At 33.8% G+C, this 19599-nt stretch overlaps 1 protein-coding gene across 1 annotated transcript in view; it reads left to right on the plus strand.

Annotated features, from left to right (window-relative positions):
• The window catches only part of PPP2CB (protein phosphatase 2 catalytic subunit beta), a 47215-nt gene that overhangs the window by 15005 nt on the left and 12611 nt on the right, over window positions 1-19599 (plus strand). The window contains exons 2-6 of the mRNA XM_077144343.1: window positions 1480-1689; window positions 2877-3050; window positions 7257-7346; window positions 7467-7628; window positions 9482-9600. Of these exons, the coding sequence (XP_077000458.1) occupies window positions 1480-1689; window positions 2877-3050; window positions 7257-7346; window positions 7467-7628; window positions 9482-9600 (755 nt within the window). The remainder of the gene's footprint in view (window positions 1-1479; window positions 1690-2876; window positions 3051-7256; window positions 7347-7466; window positions 7629-9481; window positions 9601-19599) is intronic.

Consider the following 19599-nt stretch of genomic DNA (forward strand, 5'->3'; position numbering starts at 1 on the left):
TGAGTGTAATCCCACCATGTGGCATTCCATTATTTTCTGGACGTGGAGGGTCACCTCAGCATAGCACAGAGTGAAGACCAGGCAGGCCCAGGACTTCAACTTGGACTCTGGCTCAGCTCAGGGGACTCAGCACCACCAGCTATTAGCAGTATAGTTGATAAGATATGCAGCACTTTCAGAAAAAGGAAATTAAAGGGATCTCTGAGGGTGTATAAGATCTGTGTCCATTACAGATAAATCCAGAAACAGACTCAGGTATTTATGAAAGCTTGGCAGATATGGTATTACAAAGTAGTTCGGAAATTATGCTGGGTAGTTGGCTACCATGACTGGCAAATTGTTAGGGTGCTACATACACATTCATCATATCTGTTCTCATTACCTCACAGACCTCTTTAATTTTTTTTCCTAGTTCTGGCTCTTTTTCTCATTAGCAAGGTTCCTGATATATGAGATATTAATGAACTAGAATTTAGTTTGTGCATTTAATTTATCCATGTTCATACATAAATTCTGTACTTTATGTCCTCCCCTGTATATACTTGGACCTAAATACAAAAGTTGGAATAAAGAAGTTGAAAGTTCGCTTGTGAATTTGTGTAAGAATGTGTGCTTATGTAAAAATTTGAATATTAATTTTTGACTTTTTAAAAACAGCTTTGTTGAGCTATAATTCCCATACCATACAATTCATCCATTTAAAGTGTACAATTCAGTAGCTTTTTGTATATTCACAAAATTGTGCGTCTATCATGATTTTAGAACATTTCGTTACCCCGAAAAAAACCCTGCATGCCTTAGCCTTCACTTTCCACCCCCTGTCTCCTGGCCCTATAGATTTGCCTATTCTGGGCATTTCATATAAATGAAATCATACAATATGTGGTCGTTTGTGACTGCCTTCTTTCACTAAGCGTAATGTTTCCAGGATTGTAGCATGTGTTAGTACTTCATTTATTTTTATTGCTGAATAGTACTCCTTTATATATATATATGCCACATTTTATTTATTCATTCATCAGTTGATGAATATGTGGGTTGTTTTCACTTTTTAGTACTATAAATAATGCTCCTTTGAACATTTGTGTGCAAATTTTTGTGTGGACATAAGTTTCATTTCTCCTGGTTTAATACCTAGGAGTGGACTTGCTAGTTCATATAGTAACCCTGTCTAACCTTTTGAAGAATTGCCAGACTTTTCTACAGCAGCTATACCATTTTACATTCTCACCAGCCGTGTTTGAGACTTCTGGTTTCTCATAGTCTCACTAACACTTGCTATTACCTGTTTGTTTATTATAGCCATATTAGGAGTGTAAAGTGATGTCACACAGTGATTTGATTTTATGCTTTTAAGATATATTTCAAGTGTTTTTTCCTCATTTATTTTAATAGACTAGAAGTCATGTTTTTTAAGTTTGTAATAGTTTGCCGTAGAAGAATCTTAATTTTTAATTGTTGATTTCACTTTTATAACAGGCTAAGGAAATTTTAACAAAAGAATCAAATGTGCAAGAAGTTCGTTGTCCTGTTACCGTCTGTGGAGATGTTCATGGTCAATTTCATGATCTTATGGAACTCTTTAGAATTGGTGGGAAATCACCAGATACAAACTATCTATTCATGGGTGACTATGTTGACAGAGGTTATTATTCTGTGGAGACTGTGACTCTTCTTGTGGCATTAAAGGTATGTTTAATGAAAATTGATTTTCTTTCTTTTAAGTGTTAAATCATGTAAAAGGCTAGAATAGCAGTATTACATTCTCTTTTCTTCTGTATTATGGTTCGTTCAGTTTATAGCCCCTTAAAATAGCTGGCATTACATTAAAAAGAAAAAAAAAATGATAATTAAACCTCTCCTGTCCCTTTCTGGTATCCATAGTTAAAGCCTTAAAATGATACTTGATTATTGTCAGCTATCCCTCATATTTGGTCAGTTAGCAAGTCTTTTTAAATTTTTGTTTTGAAATGTCTCTACTCCTGCATCTTACTATTTTTGCTGTTATCACAACATCCATATTCTCATCATTTCACACATAGATTAAACCAGCATTTCTGCCTCTAAGATCTGACCCCTCCAAATCTACCTTGTATGTACTGTCACATGAAATCTCCCTTATAGGATACAATCATCTTATTGCTCACTTATTCCCCAAACTCGAGTAATTCTGTGCCGCTTACAGAATCAGTCTCAAACTCCTAGCTTAATGTTGGGCACATAATGGATGCTTAATAAATCTGTGTGAATTGAAGTATGCATTTGTGCATCTTACTTGATTTACAGAATCTGATTCTTTTTCATATTTCTTAACACGCATATCCTTACTAAATGGTATTTATGTTTTGTCCTGGAAGGGAGATCACTAATACACTTGCAATCTGATCCAGATTTGGCAAAAACCTATTTGGTATTTATCTTAGCATTTGGTACTCAGCAAATATTCTTCCTTTGGGAAGTAAAGATCAAAAAGGGAGGAAGAAGCCAGACTATGGAAAACATTTCAGGTCCCAGCATCTGATTTCCAGAATCCATTCTGCAGTAGTATTAGCATTCTGAAAAGATATAGGAGACTGGTGCTAATTTGAGAATGAAGAAGGTGATACAAACAGAATCAAAAGTTTATTATAGTAATCAGGTATCAGTTGATAACGACTCCATTGAGGGTGGACATTGGTAAAGGACAGCTATAAAAATACCTCAAAGGTTAGTTAATTACGACCTGGTGACCTGAGAGCATGAATGAGAAACTTACTAACGTTTAATTTTTTAGTAGACAAAATGGCCATTTAAAAAAGGGTTCAAAGATTGGTGTGCTTAAGACAATGCTAGCAAAAATAGGATTGTATCATGGCTTTCTTTTGCTTTTCTCCCAGGTGCGTTATCCAGAACGCATTACAATATTGAGAGGAAACCATGAAAGCCGACAAATTACCCAAGTATATGGCTTTTATGATGAATGTCTGCGAAAGTATGGAAATGCCAATGTTTGGAAATATTTCACAGATCTATTTGATTATCTTCCGCTTACAGCTTTAGTAGATGGACAGGTGTGTATGTATGTATGTGTGCATACTTAACATTTTGGGAGGGATAGTTAAAAGTAGGAAAAGATTTTCAGTTAGTAATTTTGAGTCTGCCTTTATATGACATGTGTTTATGCATATCCTTGGCCTTTTCTGCCACTTTTCCTTAAACTTGAAATTTCAGAGCAAGGAATTGGGTAATTTATATATTTTATATATATATATTTAGACCAGCATATTTCCCTCTTGTTTCTGAGATACATGTACAAATCTTTTCACCAAAGAATATACCAATGTGATTTTTTTATTAGAGATAAATATTGCAAATAATTCTCTGGTGTATACTACTAGGAAAGCAGAGCTTTTTACAGCTGTCTCCATTTATGTACATAGTGTCTGCTGGTTACCATTAATAACTTTTCATTCCATTTGCATGGTACTTGCAAGCAATTATATAGTATCTTATATCATTTTCACTAATTAAGTAAATGCTTTGTGTCCACCTGTAACAAGCTTTGCAGTCATAGTATAAAATATTCAGAAACCTTAAGAAAGAATTGTGCAAATGTAATGCTAGTTTCAAGACATAATCACTGTTAACATGAACTGATTTAAATTTTAATATAAAACATAAAATGTAACGTAGAATACATCAATTATAAAATCTCCTGAGTTGTCAAGGATGTCGTAAATATTCTTATGGACTGCTGATGGGATTATAATTTGGCCTTTCTGGGTGTTCCTGACAGTCTACATTTTCCCAACCCTGCTTTTTCAACACTGCAGTAATTTATTTAAAAGGACACTGTTTTGTCTAGACTTGCTAAAATGAAAGAAACAATGTGAATTTAAAGGGTGTTCAATTTCAATTAAGGTTGCTTTCAGTTTTTAAAAGAATAGATAAATATTAACATAATTAATGGACATAATGATTTTAGAAGAGTAGTCTATTAGTGTTGATGGTGAATGTAGTTTTTAAAGTGGGTTTATTATTAGAACTTTAAATTATTTATTCCTCTTCCCTCTGCTCCCCTAAGCTCTTAACCTTCTATGATTCATTGAGCTTTTCTTTCATAGCCCTTTTTTTCTCCTTTATTGTAAAATATACCATATATACAAAGCAAAGAAGGAGAAAAGCAAGTTTTCAAAGTACTCTTCAACAAGTAATTACAAGGCAGATCCCAGAGTTTGTCACAAGCTCCCGTACCATGCTCTCAGATTTTTCCTTCTAGTTACTCCAGAATATAGGAGGCTGAGAGGCATAAATATTTTTTTATCATCCCAATGGACTTGTTTTTTTCCTTTTTTGTGAAAAATAAAATATATACAACAAAGCAATAAATTTCAAAGCACAGCACCACCATTAGTTGTAGAACATATTGCAGCATTTGGCATGGGTTGCAGTTCCACAATTTTAGGTTTTTACTTGTAGCTGCTCTAAGATACTGGAGACTTAAAAGAGATATCAATTTAATAATTCAACAATCATGTTCATTTGTTAAATCCTATCTTCTCTGTATAACTCCACAATCACGTTTGATCTTTTTATCCTTCTCTTTAAGGGTGTTTGGGCTGTGGACATTCTCTCGTGTTTGAAAGGGTCTGTCACTAATATAGGGTAGGGAGATGGAACTATCTGATGTTCTGAAGGGGCTGGTTTCAGGACTTATTTGGTCCAGGGACCCATCTGGAGATTGAAGGTTTCTGAAAAGTTACTCTAGTGCATGGAGCCCTTGTGGAATCTTATATATTGCCCAAGGTGTTCTTTAGGTTTGACTGGAATGGTTCTGATTGAGGTTTGTCAGGTTATCCCTTCATAGTACTTTTAAGCAACTAAACAGCCAATACGCACACACCATTGGGAACAGATAATTTATTGGAAGACTTTATGTACCTCAGAAATCAAATGGATATAAAACATATATATTTGGGGTTGTAACAATATGACAAATTTACTTAGCAATATAGACAGTGATAGCATTTGTTACTCAGCAAACAGAAACTAGATAGTCTTTATAGTTATTATTTATATATATATGTTTATAAGTATTTATATGTGTGCATAGCATACTATTTTGTTATGTATACACATAAATATTTTGTACTAGAAATTAAATAGGAGAAAAATATATTTGTTTCAGAACTTTTATAGTTTTTTAAGAATTCTAAGAAAAGAAAAAGACTCCAGATTATTTATAAATGATTGACAGACCAAAACTTTTATGTAAACAAAGGGTAAAATGCAAGGAAATACTCAATCTTATGTACATTTTTTAGAAAACAAGAAAGAAAATACTGTGAATAAACTTTTAAATCAAAGAATAAAACAAAATAAACTTAAGCAACGTATCAATTAAAAATAAAAGCGCATATTGTTTTAGATTTTACTTTTTAGTCACATTCTATGTTATTTCATAACATTAAAAACTATCTAAGAAAAAAATAAATAAAAATAAAAGCGCAGACATTAAACTGTCATTCTAAGAGTATGAAGGTTATCATAATAGGTGAAGTACAGGATGTCAAAATGTCAGATAACAGAGTGTCCCAATTCTGTTTTGGCAATCACAGGCATTCCTAAGAAAGATGTTTAAGCTGAAACCTGAGGATGAGAGTAAATAGCAGAACAGAGAAAAGTAGGAGGTTTTATTTTCCGAAGACAGCCACGTCATCATCTCCATTTGATTTTGATATTCTTCTTTTTGAGAGATGGGTCTGTGTTTCTTTTCCCTGAATCTGGCAGTCTTCTAACTGTAGTTAAAGTGATGCTATGTGACTTCTGAGACCAGACCACAAAACACATACAGCTTTTGTCTGGTTCTCATGGGACCATGACTCTTAGAGCTCAGCCACCAGATTGTAAGGAAGCCTGAGCAGCTGGTGACAAAGAGCTGAGACTCTCTCCAAATCTTAACCCTGGCTGAGCTCCCAGCTGACCATCAGCATGTGAGTGCACCACCTTGAAAGGGATCCTCCAGTCCCCAGTTTAGCTGCCCGTGGAAGCCACATAGAGCAGGGATGAAACATCCCCACTGAATTCTTCCCAAATTTCAGGTTCTTCAGCAAAATAAATGAATGCTATTGTTTAAAAAAGATAGAAATATAAAAAGCAGAAATAGATACCACCAAATAAAAGAGCTGATCAGTATGGCCAAAAGCAGATTTTTGAAAAGTTAGTTTAATGGTCAAAACGTATCTAGAAAAAAAGATAGAACACTAAAACACGAGTGAGAAAGAAGGTGTAACTTTGGGTATTATGAATCATAATAGATACAGCTTTATTCCAATAAATTTGAAAGCCCAGATTAAATGTGTTATAGCAAAATATTAAAATTGTTTTGAAGAGGTTAGACTACCAAGCTTTGAAGGAATTAAAAAAGTAACTGAAGATACAGCTCCCAGGTTTAGGCAGTTTTATAAGTTAATTCTATAAAATTGTTAAGGGGCAGTTAATTTCTTTGTTTTAGAGCTTCAGAAAAGATGGAGAGCTTCACAACTCAGTTATACAGCTAGTGTAGCCTAATACCAAGGTAGACATGGGAAGTGCAGAAAAATAAAGTCATAGGCCAAAATCATTTGGAAAAAAGCCAGTATCTATCATTTAAAACTTGGTAGTGAAGAAAATAATAAAATTAAGAAATAATCAGATAAGGAAACTTACACTGAAAATACTTAGTGAAACACTGGTAACCTCCGTCAAAACTAGAAGAAGCATGCACTCTAAATCTTGTATTAAATTTTATTTTGGAAGTCTGAGAGTGCACTGAGATGAAAAGGATATAAATATTGAAAAGGAAAAAACAAAAATATCAGTTTTGGAAATGACATGATTAAGTTCTCCAAAAGCCTTAAGAAAACTGAAAAACTATTGGAACCAGTAACGTTAATCAATAAAATGCTTGCTGTAAGAAGAACAAAAAATTTTATACAGTAACAGTTACTAATAGAAAATGTAATGGCAGCTCACAGGGTTGGATAGCCCATTCATCAAGAAACAGGAAAATCTATATAAAATACTTAGTATAATAAGGAAAAGCAGAGGAAGTAAATTTAATATTAATAATTATCTCTGATGATAGATTTGGCCTTATTTCTCTTTGCATTTTATGGATTTTCCACAGTGAATATTAAACTTTATTTTGAAAAGTGATACTTAAACCATTCTTTACTCTCCATTAACTTTTAGCAATAAATGAAACAAATACTTTTTGTTTTTTAATTCATAAACAGATATTCTGCCTCCACGGTGGTCTCTCTCCGTCCATAGATACACTGGATCATATAAGAGCCCTGGATCGTTTACAAGAAGTTCCACATGAGGTAAATTTAGGAAGAATAAGAAAAGAAAAGAATCATAAATGTAATCACATTATGCTAAAGCTAAGTTAGTTAAATGTGACTGCTATTAGTTTATAACATGTACTTCATTTTCTTGTCTAGGGCCCAATGTGTGATTTGTTGTGGTCAGATCCAGATGATCGTGGTGGATGGGGGATTTCTCCACGTGGTGCTGGCTACACTTTTGGACAAGACATTTCTGAAACGTTTAACCATGCCAATGGTCTCACACTGGTTTCTCGTGCCCACCAACTTGTAATGGAGGTATGTACTATTACTACAGGATGATCTTTATTTCAAAATAAATATGTACATTTGTAATAAGACTTCCTGCCTTAGAATATAGGAAACATTTCTCCCACTGCTTATGAAAGGAGGAAAAATTGGTGATTTTAGCAAGTAGGAAATGTACAAATTGCACAGAACAAAAATATTTGCATTGAAATTTTCCTTTTAGAATACTTTATTCTCACCTGTTTACCATGAAGTTGTTAATCAAAGGATCATTTATAAGAGATTTTAGACTTCAACAGTCTGCATGTTAGATTTTTAACTCATGTTTGAAATTAAGAGTTAAGGAAAACTTGCAAAAATACAAAAAAAATTCCTTTTTGTCCTTCATGTTCCCTATATGTAAATATTTTACCAGTTTTGCTTCATCATTCATTCTCTCTGTCCTCCTTTCACTTTCTTCTTCCCATACACACATTACTTCCTTGTGAACCATTTGAATCTAAGTTGCAGACGTAATGCTCCTTTACTTCCAAATTTCCATGTTTATTTTGTAAAGACAACATTATTTTATATAACCACAGTGTATTTCAGCAGGAAGTTAGTACTGTCAATATAGTGCTATTGTCTAAACACTTTATTCAAATTTAATTAATTACCCAGTAAATATTCTTTATAGCAAAATGTAATCGTGTTATGTGTTACTCAGTCCAAAATGCTGCATCTAGTCATCACATATCTTCACTCTCCTTTGATATGGAAATAATTCTCTACACTTTCTTTGTTTTGTATGATCTTAACAGTTTGGAAGAATACAACTGATTTATTTTTAAGAAGTACCCCTCAGTTTGGGGTTTGACTAATGCTTCTCTATAATTATAGATTCAAGTTATACATTTTTGGCAGGCATACCACAGAATTGATATTCTTTCCTTCTCACTGAATCATATCGGGGGACATGAAACTTATTTGTTCCATTTTGGAGATAGTAACTTGGATGTTAGTTAAGATAGTGTCTGTCAGATTTCTCCACTGTGATGTTGCTATTGTGTAATTGCTGAGGGAATAGAAATAGAATATATTCATTCCAGAGCCGTAGGGAATTGCTCAAAATATTAAAGAAAATTCTGTCAAATCAATAGAGGTAAAGAGGTGGGAGCATGTGGTATATAAAAAACAAATTCATATAGTAAAAGTAAATCTTTTTGTATCAGAAATCATAAATACAAATAGTTGTTTTGACTAAAGGACTGAGACTCAAATTGGATAAGCCATCAAAGTATCTCTTGCTTGTGGTTTCATTATGTGGGACATACCTAAAACATAATGAAACCACAAGCAAGAGATAAAGAGAAGGAAAATGTTGTATTGGTATATCAAGCAGATAATTACCCAAAATATAGCTAATAATAATGAGTCATAATAGCTTTTTGATCAAAAGGATCACTGGAAATAGAAGATATTACTGATGAGAATTATTTCCATATCAAAGCATGGCCCCATTTCCTAGGAAAAAGTAATTCTAAACTTGTATTTACCAAGTACTAGCTTCAGAATATATAATGTAAAGAGAAATTGTGGCAGAGTGTTCAATACACATCTTAGCTAAGATCTCCTGCATAGATCAAGCGGGAAAAAGTTGGTAGAGATTAAGATTGAAGCAACATAATAAATATGGGTTCCATGTAAGAGAACCCTCTGCCCACCAGTTACATAGTATTCCATTCTGTGCAAGTGCACAATCTATTAAGGATGAATACCATATCCTATAAGGAAATTCTACATTCCCACAGCGAATATTTATAATGTTTTAGTTTCCTAAACTTACTTATGTCAGAACCATCATAATATAAAATATTGATTTTTTGTTTGTTTTAATACTGCAGGGATACAATTGGTGTCATGATCGGAATGTGGTTACTATCTTCAGTGCACCCAATTATTGTTACCGTTGTGGGAACCAGGCTGCTATCATGGAGTTAGATGACACTTTAAAGTATTCCTTGTAAGTAACTTTAAATTTAATTGTATATAGTCAATGTTTAGGAAAAAAATTTTAATGTAGATATTAAATTTAAAAATTTTAATGTAGATATGCTTCTGGAATGCTGCAGTGAAGAGTGTGGTATACCTTCTCCCTCCAAAAACAATCATTTAACTGGAGAAAATTATCAAAAGCAATTACTTAAAGTTTTTGAGACTTGTCCTAAGGGTATACAACAAATGGAAAAATATTTTCAAGAAAATGTACTAAATCTCTAGTAATAGCCAGAGTTTGTGACATTTGAGCCACCACTTTCATCTGCTCACCACCACCACCCATTCCCATAAACAATTTATAAAAACTACTCTTCCAGGCACTGTTATCTGGCCAGGCATGGATTAAAAAGATGAAGGCTCATTCCCCCATCACCATTTTTCCCCAAGGCTAGTGCTATCATTTCATTTCTCAGCTACTCTGGTCCTGAGTTCCAGCAACTCTACTTGATCGAGGAGGCTGAGACTCCTTCCCACACCTAGCCACTAGGGTATTAGCTCTACTATTGGCAGGTCAGGAGTATTGGATCCCCAGTGGCCCTTGGCACAACACCTGCTCACAAAACAAGGGTGTCACTTTGAGAAACATACTGCAGTGCCTGCCCCCAGCTCTGGAGCTGTAGGGAAACAATGGGACACGATTTACCTAGAAGTTCTGCCCAGGGGGAAAGATAGGACAAAAAAAATGTCAGCTGTGCCTAAGGAAATTGACCTTAATTATAACAAAGCATAGAGAATTCCAAGCCTAAGACAGTGGATATCATGATGGAGAGTAATTAAGAGGGCTTTTAATACTAGTATCCCATGATTCTATTAGCAACAAGCAGAACAACAGAACAATCAGAAGTTTAATAAATAGAACTACTGAAACACTTGTCATCATTGCTAGGGGTAAGGAGTATGGTATTATGAATTTTTTTTGTTTTCTTTTTATTTTTCTGAATTGATACAAATGTTCTAAGAAATGATCATGATGATGACTGTACAACTGTGTGATGGTATTGTGAATTACTGATTATAAATGTAGAATGGAATGATCATATGGTAAAAAAAAAATGTTGGTATGTCGGTTCATTGTTTATAATAAAAATATTTTTTAAATAAAAAAAAAATGGGGCAGGTTACAGTCGCTCAGCAGGCAAGAATGCTGCCATGCCAGAGGACCCGGGTTTGATTCCCGGTGCCTGCCCATGTGGAAAAAAAAAAAAAAAAAAGCCAAAGACTACAAAAAATAAAAAAGGAGTTCAATAGAACTAGAAAGAGACAGCAAGAAGGCTGTATACATGTGCCAAACTACACCCATTCAGGAGCAATCAGTGCAGGTCTTGGGGCACACTAAAAAATATCCCCCAAGCTGCAAATAGATTAATCAACAAAGCATGGCACTCTTAGGGACTTTAAAGGAAAAAAATGTGAGCAGGGCCACAGAGTTTGCACACTGTGATGGAAATGGACTTTACTGAGTTATTTCAGCCAAGTCATTAAATGAATAATAAATAACCGAGCAAACGACATCAATCCTCAGAGGGATCAATATCCAGAGTTACTCCAGTATATTATCTATAATGTCCAGTTTTCAACAACAACAAAAATTGCAGGAAACAAGAAAGTTTTTTGATCCATAGTTAAGAAAAACAGGCCATAGAAACCACTTTTGAAGTGGCCCAGGTGTTAAACTTATCAGAACTCAGAACTTAAAGGTCATAAATACGTTCAAAGAACTAAGGGAAATCATGTCTAAAGAATTAAATGAAGGTATCCATAAATCACCAAACAGAGAATATCCATAAAGAGAACTTATTTGAAAACCCTATGGAAATTCTGGAGTTGAAGAGTACAGTAAATGAACTAAAAAAATTGCTAGAAGGCCTGAACATTAGATTTGAGCTGGCCGAAGAAGGAATCTGTGAAACTGAAGATAAATCAAGGGATTGTACAATCTGAAGAACAGAAAAAAGTAATGGAGAAAAATGGATAGTGTCTCTGAGAAATGTGAGGCAACATTAAGCATACAAACAAAAGCATAAGACTTCCAAAAAGAGAAGAGAGAGAAAGAGGAACAGAAAATATTCAAGGAAATAATGAGTGGAAGCTGCCCAAGTTTGATGAAAAAACTCAAACAAGAATCTTGTATCCCAAATCAAGGTAAATTAAAGGCATTTCTAGATAAACAATTAAGTTGAGAGAATTAGTTGCTAGCAGATGTGTCTTAAAGGAAATATTAAAGGGAGTTTTTCAGGTTGAAAGCATCTCACATCATACAGCAATTCATATCTATACACACAAAAATAAGAGTATTAGTAATGTAGTTCTGTAGGTAATTATAAGAGATGGTACAATTGCATATTTCTTCTGCTCTCTACTTTTAACTGACTTATAAAAACCAGTTACATAACACAATATACATATCATTGTATTGTTGGGCTTATTAAGAAATATGTATCTATATAGATACATACATAATATAAATATATTACATTTATAGATATATAAATGTAATATATTTGATAATAACAGCACAAAGTTATTATCAAACTTTGTGTGTGAACAAAGCTATATTGGAGTAAGGAAATGACACCATATGACAATTAGAATCCAAAGTAAGTAATAAAGAAACTGAAAAACAGTAAGAAAGTTAAAATAATAAAACCTATAAATACATACTCTTGATCTCTCAGCTTTCTAAAACACATAAGAGTATATAAAGTAATAATTATAACAATGTATTTTTGAATTTCTATCATATACAGGTATAGCATATGTAGGACCAAAAAGGAAGAGGAGGATAGAAAAGAGCTATATAGGAATAAAGTTTCTTTAATTCACTGGAATTAAGTTACCATAAATCTGGAGTAGATCTTCATACATTAAATGTATATTGTAAGCTGTAAAGCAACCACTAATAAATTGATTCAAAGAAAGTAATTTTACAGTAATGAAAATACTTATTAGGAAATTACCTGTTAGTGTGACTAAGCAAGTACATTCTTATTAACATATAAAGGGGTGCTAATGTGGCCTTTTTTCCTGACAGATTATGAAAACGTTATGACTTGTATCAAGCTCCCTTATATGATATTACCAAACAGACTTACAAGACATAGATTTAGTGTTTTGCCTACATGCTGTAATTAAATATCTATTAATATTTTCCTGTTGCCTTTTCTATGAATGTACATAATGTGTATTAATAAAAGAGGTGGGATAAATAAAACAATTTTAGTAAAAAATAAAAAAGAAAGAAAAGAAAATTACCTGTAATAGAAAGTAGTAAAGGAGAAACAGAGGAAAAAAAGACATGGAACATTCAGAAAACAAAGCAAAGTGTCAGGTGTAGCTTCAAACATATCAGTAATATTAAATGTGAATGGATAAGTGATTAAATCAAGGCAGATTACTGATTATTTTTATTAATCTGTACAATTATATGATGTCTATATGACACATACTTTAGATTCAAAGACACAAATAGAATAAAAGTAAAACAATGAAAAAAGATATGCCATGCAACCCAAAACCAAGAAAAGTTGGAACACCTACACTAATATCAGGGGAAAAAATAGGCTTTAAAGCAAAAATTGTTACTAGAGATAAAGACAGACATTTCATAAAGATAGTAGTCAATCACATCAGGAACATTTAACAATTAATAAATATAAAAAATTCATAACAAATGAACATATATGTACCTAACAGTTGAGTTCAAAAATACATGAAGCACAAAGACAAATTTGAAGCACAGTGGACAATTCAATGGTAATAGTTGGAGACTTAATCACTATTTTCAATAATGGATAGAACTACACAGAAGAAATAGCCGTGAAAGGGAAGACACTATAAACAGACCTATCATACCTATATCTAACACTGCACCCATTAATGACAGTATACAGTTTCTTGTCTGCTCCAAGATAGACAAAAAGTTAGGCTGTAAGACAAGCTTCAGTAAATTTAAAAGGATTGGAATCACAAAGTGTTTTTCCCCCAACTACATTGGAATGAAATTAGAAATGGGTAAGAGTAGAGGATTTGAAAAATTCATAGATCTGTGGAAATTAAACAGCACGCTCTTAGATGACTAGTGAGTCAAAGGAGAAAAAAAAAAGAAAAATTGAAAATACTTGCTGTGAAAGAAAACAAAAATACAACACAACAATTTGTGGGATGCAGCAAAAATAGTGCTTAGGGGAAAACTGTGGAGCTGTAAACACATACTTAAAAAGAAAAAAGGGGTGGTGCAATGGTGGCTCATTGACAGAATTCAGAGACCCGGGTTCAATTCCTGGTGCCTGCCCATGCAAAAAGAAAAGACAAAGATCTCAAATCAATAACCTAACCTTCAACCATAAGACACTGGAGAAAGAAGAGCAAACTAAACCCAAACCACGCTGGCGGAAGGAACCAATGAAGATAAAGTAGAAATCTTTGAAAAAATCAACAAAATTCACAAGTCTATCACCAGACCTTCCAGAAATAAAAAGCATTATCAGGAAATACTAAAAACATATGACAACAGATTAGATACATTAGAAGAAATGAACAACTTCCTAGAAAGACAAAAACTACAGAAATTGGCTCAAGAAGAATCATAAAATCAGAATAAACCTAGGTGGTTGAATTATAGTTTTTAATTTTCCACAAAGAAATGCCCAGGCCCAGAGATGACTTCACTGGTGAGGTCTCTACTACTTCTTTAAAGAAGAATTAACACCAAAGTAATCCAGAAAACGGAAATAGGGAAATTTCAGGCCATTCCATGTGATGTGTGTTGTTATGCTGCTATGAAAACCAAAGCATCACAACAAAAAAAAAATACACCAGTTTCCTATTTGAATATAGATACAAAAGTCTGCAACAAAATACTAGCAAATTAAATCTAGCAGTATATAATGAAGGATTATAAATCATGATCAAGTGGGATTTATCCCTGAAGTGCATTTGTTTTGGTAAAAATAATCAATGTGTAATGCACCTTATTAATAGAATAAAAACAAAAACATCATCTTAGAAGCAGTAAAACGATTTGACAAAATCCAATAGCCTTTCATAATAAAAGGACTCAATAAACTAGGAATAAAAGGGGCCTTCCTTAACCTAATAAAGAATATCTTAAAAAAAAAAAAAAAAAAAGCCCACAGCTAACTAATCGTGTGATAATGAAAGACTGAATGTGTTTGTCCTAAAATCAAGAACAAGCATATCTACTATGCCACTTTGACTCAACATTATACTGTAGGTTCTCAGAACCTCTTGACAAGAATAAGAAATAAAGGACATCCAGATTGTAAATATATAAGAGCTCCATCTGTATATGCATATGGCACCTTACCTTTAAGCAATTTGAGGTATATTCACACACCATACAATTCATCCAAAGTGTACAGTCAGTGGCTGTTAGTATAATCACAGAGTTGTGCATTCATCACCAGTCAATTTTAGAACATTTTTATTACTTCAAAAATAAAAAACCCATATCCCTTATACCTCCACTCCGTTATTGACACTTACCATTGCTGTCATATGCTTTGTTACAATTACTGACAGAATATTAAAATATTACTAATTATTGCCCATAGTTTGCATTAGGTATACTTTTTCCCATTTACCACCCTATTCTTTTTTTTAAATACAAAAAAAACACCAAATAAATGTAAACATTCCCATTTTGATCATTGCATTCGACATATATAATCAGTAATTCACAATACCATCACATAGTTGCATATTCATCGTCATGATCATTTCTTAGAACATTTGCATCAATTCAGAAAAAGAAATAAAAAGAACAGAAAAAGAAATAAAACGAAAACAAAAAAAAAAATTATACATACCATACCTCTTCCCCCTAACTTTCATTGATCACTAGCATTTCAAACTAACTTACTTTAACATTTGTTCCCCCTGTTATTTATTTTTATTCCATATGTTCTACTTGTCTGTTGACAGGGTAGGTAAAAGCAGCATCAGACACAAGGTTTTCACAATCACACAGTCACATTGTGAAACATATCATTATATAGTCATCATCAAGAAACATGGCTACTGGAACACAGCTCTACATTTTCAGGCAGTTCCCTCCAGCCTCTCTGTAATGTCTTAACTAAAAAGGTGATATCTGTTTAATGCGTAAGAATAACCTCCAGGATAACCTCTCGACTGTGTTTGGAATCTCTCAGCTGTTGACATTTACTTTGTCTCATTTCACTCTTCCCCCTTTTGGTCGAGAAGTTTTTCTCAATCCCCTGATGCTGAGTCTCAGCTCATTCTAGGATTTCTGTCCCACGTTGCCAAGAAGGTCCACACCCCTAGGAGTTATGGTCCCATTCATACAGGGGGAGGGTGATGAGTTTCCTTGTTGTATTGGCTGGAAAGAGAGGCCACATCTGAGCAACAAAAGAGATTCTCTTGGGGGTGACTCTTAGGCCTAATTTTAAATAGGCTTGACCTATCCTTTGTGGGGTTAAGTTTCATATGAACAAACATCAATACTGGGGGCTCGGCCTATAGCTTTGGTTGTCCACACTGCTTGTGAGAATATCAAGAATTCAATTTGGGGAAGTTGAATTTTCCCCCGTTCTAACCATTCCCTAAAGGGGACTTTGCAAATACATTTTTATTCACTGATCAAATCACTCTGGGATTTATTGGGGCATCACTTTGGACAAACCAAAAAAATCTCATGTCATATTCAAGGTTCCATGTACTTACGGTGTTCAATTAAGGTGTCTACATAAGTTATATTAGGAAATGCACTAGTCAAAATATAAATTTTATACCTAATAAACATTTTTTCCTTTAGTCTCACACATAAGTTGAAATTTTAAAGTATTAATTACCATCTGTTTTCAGCACCCTGCAGTAATGACATTCCTTTGTTCTTCCTCATGCAAAAACATTTTTAAAATTTGTACATTTAGTCACTATCATTATACACTCTAGGCATTCCTAGATTATACCATCTCAGTCTTTATTGTCTATCTCTCTTTCTGATTTCATTTGTGCCCCCAGCTCTCCTTACTCTATCTTTCTCACATTCAGCTTCATTCAGTGTTTTAACATAATTGTATTACAGTTAGGTAGTATTGTGCTGTCCAATTCTGAGTTTTTACATTCAGCTATATCCCTTCAGCTCCAGTTACCCAATATCTTACCCTATTTCTGTCTCCTGATGGTCTCTCTTTTACCAGTGAAATTCTCCAAGTTTATTCACTAATGTCAGGTCATATCAGTGAGACCAGAAGTATTTATCCTTTTGTTTCTAGCTAATCTCACTCAGCACAATGTCCTTAAGGTCCATCCATGTTATTACATATTTTATAACTTTATTCTGTCTTACAGCTGCATAATATTCCATTGTATGTATATACCACAGTTTGTTTAACCACTCTTCTGTTGATGGACTTTTTGGCTGTTTCCATCTCTTCGCAATTGTAAATAATGCTGCTATAAACATTAGTGTGCAAATCTCTGTTTGTGTCCTTGCCCTCATGTCCTCTGAGTAGATACCTAGTAATGGTATTGCTGGGTCATATGGCAATTCTTATTTAGCTTTTTGAGGAACCGCCAAACTACCTTCCACAATGGTTGTACCATTTGACATTCCCATCAGCAGTGAATAAGTGTGCCTCTTTCTCCAGCACTTGTCATTTTCTGTTTTATTGATAATGGCCTTTCTGGTGGGTGTAAGATGTTATCTCATTGTGGTTTTGATTTGTATTTCTCTAATAGCCAGGGAGGTTGAATATCTCTTCATGTGCCTTTTGGCCATTTGTATTTCCTCTTCTGAGAAGTGTTTGTTAAGTCTTTTGCCCGTTTTGTAATTCGATTGGTTGTTTTTTTGCTGTTGAGTTGAACAGTCTCTTTATAAATTCTGGATACTGGACCTTTATCTGATATGTCGTTTCCAAATATTGTTTCCCATTGTGTAAGCTGTCTTTTTACTTTCTTGATGAAGTTCTTTGATGTGCAAAAGAGTTTAATTTTGAGGAGTTCCCATTTCTTTCTTTCTTACTTCAATGCTCTTGCTTTGGGTGTAAGGCCTAGGAAACCACCTCCAAGTATAAGATTTATAAGATATTTCCCTACATTTTCTTCTAACAGTTTTATGGTCTTAGATCTAACATTTAGATCTTTGATCTATTTTGAGTTAATTTTTGTATAGGGTGTGAGATATGGGTCCTCTTTCATTCTTTTGCATATGGATATCCAGTTCTGTAGGCACCATTTATTGAAGAGACTGTTCTGTCCAGGTGAGTTGGCTTGACTACCTTATCAAAGATTAATTGTCCATAGATGAGAGGGTCTATATCTGAACACTCTATTCAATTCCATTGGTCAGCATATCTATCTTTATGCCAGTACCATGCTGTTTAGTTCACTGTAGCTTCATAATACGCCTTACAGTCAGGTAGTGTGAGACCTCCGACTTCATTTTTTTTTTCCTTGGGATATTTTTAGCTATATGGGGCACCCTGCCCTTCCAGATAATTTTGGTTATTGGTTTTTCTATTTCTGAAAAGGAAGTTGGGATTTTAATTGGTATTGCATTGAATCTGTAAATCAGTTTAGGTAGAATTGACATCTTAACTATATTTAGTCTTCCAATCCATGAACACAGTATGCTCTTCCATCTGTTTAGGTCTTCTTTGATTTCTTTTAACAATTTCTTGTAGTGTTCTTTGTATAGGTCTTTTGTGTCTTTAATTAAATTTATTCCTAAATATTTTATTCTTTTGGTTGCAATTGTAAATGGATTTTTTTTCATGATTTCCCCCAATTGTTCCTTGCTAGTGTATAGAAACACTACAGATTTTTGAGTGTTGATCCTGTAACCTGCCACTTTGCTGTACTCATTTATTAGCTCTAGTAGTTTTGCTGTGGATTTTGGGGGTTTTTTGACGTATAGTATCATATCATCTGCAAACAGTGAGTGTTTTACTTCTTCCTTTCCAATTTTTGATGCCGTGTATTTCTTTTTCTTGTCTAATTGCTCTAGCTAGAACTTCCAACACAATGTTGAATAAAAGTGGTGATAGTGGACATCATGTCTTGTTCCTGATCTTAAGGGGAAAATTTTCAGTTTTTCCCCATTGAGGATGATATTAGCTGTGGGTTTTTCATATATTCCCTTTATCATTTTAAGGAAGTTCCCTTGTATTCCTATCCTTTGAAGTGTTTTCAACAGGAAAAGAAGTTGAATTTTGTCTAATACCTTTTCTGCATCAATCGAGATGATCATGTAGTTCTTCTGCTTTGATTTGTTGATATGGTGTATTACATTAATTGATTTTCTTCTGTTGAACCATCCTCGCATACCTGGGATGAATCCTACTTGGTCATGATGTTTAATCTTTTAATGTGTGTCTGGATTCGATTTGCTAGAATTTTGTTGAGGATTTTTGCATCTATATTCATTAGAGAGATTGGTCTGTAGTTTTCCTTTTTTGTAATATCTTTGTCTGGCTTTGGTATGAGGGTGATGTTGGCTTCGTAGAATGAGTTAGGTAGCTTTCTCTCCTCTTCAATTTTTTTTGAAGAGTTTGAGCAGGATTGGTACTAATTCTTTCTGGAATGTTTGGTAGAAGTCACATGTGAAGCCATCTAGTCCTGGACTTTTCTTTTTGGGAGCTTCTTAATGACTGGTTCAGTTTCTTTACTTGTGATAGGTTTGTTGAGGCCATCTCTTTCTTTTCAAGTCAAAGTTGGTTGCTTATGCCTCTCTAGAAAGTTGTCCATTTCATCTACATTGTTGTATTTATTAGCGTAAAGTTGTTCATAGTATCCTGTTATTACCTCCTTTATTTCTGTGAGGTCAGTGGTTATGTCTCCTCTTCCATTTCTGATCTTATTGATTTGAGTCCTCTCTCCTCTTCTTTTTGTTAGTCTTACTAAGGGCCCATCAATCTTATTGATTTTCTCATAGAACCAACTTCTGGTCTTATTAATTTTCTCTATTGTTTTCATGTTC

Source organism: Tamandua tetradactyla, chromosome 26 (assembly GCF_023851605.1).
Source record: "Tamandua tetradactyla isolate mTamTet1 chromosome 26, mTamTet1.pri, whole genome shotgun sequence".
Taxonomy (NCBI): Eukaryota; Metazoa; Chordata; class Mammalia; order Pilosa; family Myrmecophagidae; genus Tamandua; species Tamandua tetradactyla.